A 6,104-nucleotide genomic window follows, 5' to 3' on the forward strand; every position below is an offset into this window, starting at 1 on the left:
TTCATGATTTTGTAAGCTATGAAAGAAAAAAACTTTGGGCTTGCGTAATATCCCGTGTATAAGTGTGCATATTGTTCAATTCATTCATAATTTTTTAGAATTCATAATTTATAACTTATTTTTTTTCACAAATATTTTATATTACAGTAGTTTATTGCATGTACATAATATCTGTGAACTACTAAACTAGGCATAAATACAAACAAACAATAATAAAAAAATTAGCAAGGTATTAAGAAATCTAAGCGATATTCAACCGGTGTCGCTATCAAATCTTGGGTCGCGTAATCTATAAAAATGGGTCGTGACAAGTCTTTTTTGTTTTAAAAAAAACAAGTTTATTATAAAAATATAAATTATGGATTCGAATAAGTTATGAATGAATTGAAGAACCATATTTTACAGTAGATATAATGATACTTAAAATGTCTACTAAAATCAATAAATTGAGCTTACTTGTGTTTCCAAACTTGAACAAATGTTTATCGAAACTTTTTTGGAAATGTTTTAGGCACATTTATGCACGAGAAATTACGCAAAACTAGCAGCTTAGTCTTTTTCTTATATGGCCTACAAAGGTGACACGAGTCGTGAAAATATTGTTACAAAAACAGTGGATCGTGAGTCAAAAAGGTTAAACATTACTAGTCAAAACCATAAATAGGATGAAAAATATTTTTATATTAAAAAATGTAAAATTACTAGATATAGGTTCATCTTTGACAAAACAATTTAGATCCACTACAAATTTTAATAAAAATTATTTTGGGCATTAGTTTGGTCCGTCCCCCCGTCCAAGTAAAAAAAAAATAGTTGGGGTACGCAAAAAAAAAAAAAATAGTAGAGGAGCTCCGTCCCCCTGCGCACCCCCCCCCCCCACAATTCGAGCACTGGATTTATGTTAATTTAAGTTAACAGTTTTGCTTAACACACTTTTAAAAACATTTATGCCATGTATATATTGTAATAATAGAAGTTCCGTTAAATCTGGATCTAATATTAATAAACATTACTCAAAATATTTTTTAAAAGAATTGTCAATTGCAGACCAATATTTTTTTTAATAAATTAACAACAGTACTATTATAATTTACAACAATAATAAATTACTCAATAATTGTTTAATTATATTTTAGATTCTGAGCGGAGCGAGGAAGCGAGTGGTTTTACAATGCTGTTTATTTTTATTTTTATTTTTTTTTATCCTGTATACAAAATTTCAGCCAGAAGGACTGCTTCGATTTCAACATATATATAATATATATACTATAGTCCCTTATGTTTTAGCAAATTGGCTCAATATGGTTCTTTAGACAGGTCATTTTTTGATTTTCTCAATAGTTACTTAATGCCACGGAAAAAACTACCGAGAAATTACGAAAAACCGCTAAAAATGGGATTTTAATTTTTAACGCTTTGTGTATCACCACAGCAACCAATAAAAAATTATAATATTATAATATAATTCAACTTCCAGGCTATAATAAATAATAAAAATATAAAAAATCCAGACTGACAAACCATCTCCACTAAGAATAGTTTTTCTTATACAATGATATTATATCATTGAATTCAAGTTTAATACAATCCATTATACATTGAACCACTTGAAACCTACTGTACAGTAGAGTGACATCCACTTACCCATTTTTTTTTTGTTTTATTTATTTTAACAAATAATTTAAGTATTTTGACCATTACTTATTTATTATAAAAAAACAAATTTTAATTAATTGACCTAATTGTTTAAATTTTTAGAATGTTCCATGGTAAATGATCTTAACGGCAATTGCATTAACATAACAAGATGCCCAACGTTTCATTATCCATTAAAATATGATATGAAAAATTCTTCTATTGTCAATTATCTCAGAAGCTTCGAATTCGAAAAAGAGGATAATTTCACTTATTACCCCAAGGTATGCTGTCCATTGGAGAATGAACCTACCACCTACACTGAAACTTCTCAAAGGACGACTACTCCCAATAATGATTCAACAATATCAGAAAATTACAAACTAGATCAGTTAATCAAATGGAAAGCTTGTGGACGGATAATTCCTACTTCCAGTGGATATAAAGGAGGAACAATTAGTAACTTAGGTATACATTTGAAAACAAATTAAGTTATAATTTATTTTTATTAATTCTTTAAATTTTAAATTTTACAAAATATATACATATAAAAATGTATTAAATTTAATGAATTATAATTACAAATATAGACTTATTAATGTATTTAATAGCTTGGTCCTGGATGACAAGACTTGGGTATCTAAATCCTAGTATGCCAAATTCAAAATACGAATGGAAGTGTGGTGGTTCATTGATATCAGATAGATACGTATTAACAGTTGCCCACTGCACCGTTCGTCTTGGAGTGTATTGTTTGTAAGTGTATATGTTACCGGCAACATTTTGACTATAGGCATTCTATAAATGTCCTAGGCATTCTATTTTATTAAGAAAATGTTTTGCGGGAGGGATGTTATTCACAGTTTAGACCTAATTCTACCTAAATGGCTAAATGTATATACATGTACTGTTGCCCACACAAAAATTTAGTCATTGAACTGCGTCTGGTGTACCTATCATTGGTTTTATAGTTATCTATTGCCAAACGAATTTATTCAAACTAATATTAAACATTATTATTTATTTTTGATATAAGCGATCTATCAACTTATATCAAATCAATGTTTGAAAATCATTTATATCAAATTTATTAGCTTCAAATTATTTGGTTTTTCAGGGCTGTTGTGCGTTTAGGTGATTTTAATTCAGAGACAATAAATACTAGAACAATGGATGTTGCAATTTCACGTGTCATAAGACATAAAGAATATAACGCACAAAAATTTACCAATGATATTGCATTATTAAAATTAAGCAACAGTGTTAGATTCAATTGTAAGTATTTCTTATATTTACTAAATATTTTTTCTCTAATACAATACATTTCCGCTATACCGTATATATGTTAGCGGCAATATGTATAATATTGGTATTTTATAAAATGCCTAGGAGTTCTATATAGTACCTGGTGATTTTTAAAGAAGTGTATAAAACATTTTTTTTTTATATACATTTCCTAATTATTTTTTATAATAACTAGGCTTTTCATAAAATGACAATCAACAAATTGGCAATATACAGAATAGGGAATCTGACATCAGTAATCACTAAGGAAATCCATTTTATTTTATCATAATACCATTACCTACCAAAGACAATTAGTTTTATTAGAACACAAGAAAATATTTATTACATAGTACCTATTCAATATTACGCAGAATATAATGCATTCATAAAAATTAAACAAAAAATCACGTCATATAATGTTACAATAACAAAGTCAATATATCAAACATATAAGGCATACTTTGATGTGTAGTACGTCATGCGTTAGTAAAATATTACTTATTAATAAGTAATAAGTTATTACTAAAAGCACTGTAGTCTACATCGATCTACAAACATAATCATAAATTCGACTTTTTTTTTTAGTTTTTATTCATCCTATCTGTTTACCAATCTTATCGCATCACAGTACCAATACGTTCGTTGAATCTGATCTATTTGTTACAGGATGGGGTTCCACGAGGTTTGGTAAGTAACCAAATAGTATATAAATATAGAGTAGGTACATTTACAGGCATTACAGCATTTAAATTATCAATGTATATTTTATAAATTTGGGCTTAATAATATTATATTTATTATTCAGGGGGACCACAATCTTCTTCTCTAATGGAAGGTCGAGTACGCGTGATGGACAATTCAGGATGTATAGGAGCATATGCCAAAAAGAAATTCGTTATCGATGATGGAATGTTGTGTGCTGGATCGTTAACGGGCGAACAAGACGCTTGTCAGGTGCTGATTAAAAACTTTATAATTCGTACTGTGCATTTTTAATATATTTATAATTTTGATTGTTATTTCAGGGAGATTCCGGAGGTCCCTTAATGTGGCTAAATGGTAATCAATTTTATGAAGTGGGTATTGTGTCTTTCGGATATAAATGCGGTGAACCAGATTATCCAGGTGTATATACTAGAGTGACATCATTTATCAAATGGATCGAAGATAACATGAATTAAAATTATATTAAAAAATGCCGTTTAACATACAATTTTGTGCAATTGGTTTATCTATTTTCTATTTTTCAATAACATCAAATTTATAATTACTCAGATCATTACATAATTTTAACCTCAATTGTATTAAAAATGATATATATTTATTTATTTATTTATTTATTTATTTATAGTATATAAACGCCAAACGGCAATTTTAAATTAACAGATTAAGTTTACAATTAATAGATATAACAATAATATAATAATACAAATACACACAAAATTAGAACATATGGAAAAACACAACATAATATAGACTAAATGGTAATACCTTAATTTAGTAATATAAAACTATGATACAACATATTTATAACAATGATATTATTTAATTATTTATTATAATCAAAATTAAGATAGTTCAGATTACGAAGCATTCTGTGCAAGGAGTGATTATGTCCGTATAATGTATTATGAGTTGGAACTTGGAAGAGTGCGTGATTTCTGGAAAAGAAGGAAGGAATACGAAAACATAATTTAGAGAGGAGATCGGGTGCATCTATGGTGCCACCCAGGAGCGAGGTTATAAAGCGCTCATCGGCATCTTGTCGACGAGTTGACAGCATTATTGGTATTCGCAATGAACTACGAATTGAGGAATAGTCATGCGTAGGGTGAGGTATCTTCATTATGTAGGCAATGTAGGAAAGAAATCTATATTGTACACGCTCGAGTCTTAGTTCGTCTTTAGCTAGGTATGGATGCCACACCATGATATGTAGTAGTTAAAAATGATAATATATTGCTATTCTAATTTTAATCGTTTATGTTATAATATTAAGTAGGTATGTCAGATTCAAGTATTTCTGCACTTTAAAACGAAGTACACATTGTATCTATTTTATTAAACATGATAAATTGAGGTTTATGATTTATAGATTTTAGTATTTTACCGTGAAATAATTTATTTTTTAAACTAATCCTTCCAATAATATGAAGTTTTCAAGTTTTATGATCATTTTATTTATATACTATATACATATACCTATTATAATGGTAACAGCTACCACCAATTATAAGTAGGTACGTGAAAAGTATTAGTACCTATATATTATCATCTAATACAGGGGCGGACTGGCCCAGGGTGCTATACACCAAGTAGCACCCCGGGCCCCGTTCGTATTTATGATCCGAGCCCCAAATTACCACAGTCATACCCTTTTTTATTTGAATCTTATCGTAATGTAGAATAGAAAGATAATTTAAAATAGAAATCTACAATATTCTGTTGTTATTATATTTATAATATTTATCGTATCACACGTGTCTACGTAATTAAAATAAATATTTTTTTTTTTTTATTTGAAATCATCATAACTTACAAAAATTTAATTATACAAATTATTCATGATTATCTATCTCTTTTAAGCTAAAAGCTTGTGTTAGAGATAGAGAGTAATACAGTCTTAGATAATAATTATAAACATACCTATATAAGTATATAACAAATTAAAAAACAAACAAACAAAAGGAAACAAGTATATACAAATAGTAATCAAATTAAATACAGCAGTAGATTTTAAAATATTTTAAATAATTTGAGAGAACAACCAATTATACACTAACTTTTTAGCATTATTTTCAGACAGCTGAATATTTTTTTTATATTAACATGGCACAGAGTTAAAAAACACAGGTCCTAAATAGTTGACAAAAGATTGACCAAAAGATTTGTATGGGTAATCAACTGGTATATTATACCGTCTATTTTCTCTTTTGTCCACAATATTTTGACCGTCAAGGCCTTTATTGAAATTTTTAAAGGTAAACAGAATAGCAACTTTTTTATATAAAAATTTAACAGGTAAGACACCAAACTCTCTATAATTATGCGAGGTAGAACCTGATAAGGAATGTTTATTTAAGCAAATTCTAACTATATTATTCTGATTAATTTGCATTTAAAAAACAATTAGCCGATCCTCCCCAAATTAATAAACCATATTGAAGTATGGATTGGTACAA

At 28.0% G+C, this 6,104-nt stretch overlaps 1 protein-coding gene across 1 annotated transcript; it reads left to right on the forward strand.

Annotated features, from left to right (window-relative positions):
* Positions 1–1,737: 1,737 nt before the first annotated feature.
* On the forward strand, positions 1,738–4,186 carry LOC100168325 (venom protease). The gene is made up of 6 exons (XM_001950010.5): positions 1,738–2,103; positions 2,247–2,391; positions 2,753–2,910; positions 3,508–3,609; positions 3,728–3,876; positions 3,948–4,186. Exons 1-6 carry the CDS (start codon positions 1,767–1,769, stop codon positions 4,101–4,103), a joined length of 1,047 nt encoding a protein of 348 aa, XP_001950045.2. The 5' UTR covers positions 1,738–1,766; the 3' UTR covers positions 4,104–4,186.
* Positions 4,187–6,104: the final 1,918 nt, after the last annotated feature.

Source organism: Acyrthosiphon pisum, chromosome X (genome assembly GCF_005508785.2).
Source record: "Acyrthosiphon pisum isolate AL4f chromosome X, pea_aphid_22Mar2018_4r6ur, whole genome shotgun sequence".
Taxonomy (NCBI): Eukaryota; Metazoa; Arthropoda; class Insecta; order Hemiptera; family Aphididae; genus Acyrthosiphon; species Acyrthosiphon pisum.

What these genes read in the sequence shown, in the direction of transcription:
- LOC100168325 (XM_001950010.5), top strand. Translation starts at nt 1,767, where the DNA reads ATGGTAAATGATCTTAACGGCAATTGCATTAACATAACAAGATGCCCA. An exon ending in CAACAGTGTTAGATTCAATT is followed by an intron (nt 2,911 to 3,507) that starts GTAAGTATTTCT and finishes TTTTTTTTTTAG; the next exon opens with TTTTTATTCATCCTATCTGT. An exon ending in GCGAACAAGACGCTTGTCAG is followed by an intron (nt 3,877 to 3,947) that starts GTGCTGATTAAA and finishes TTGTTATTTCAG; the next exon opens with GGAGATTCCGGAGGTCCCTT.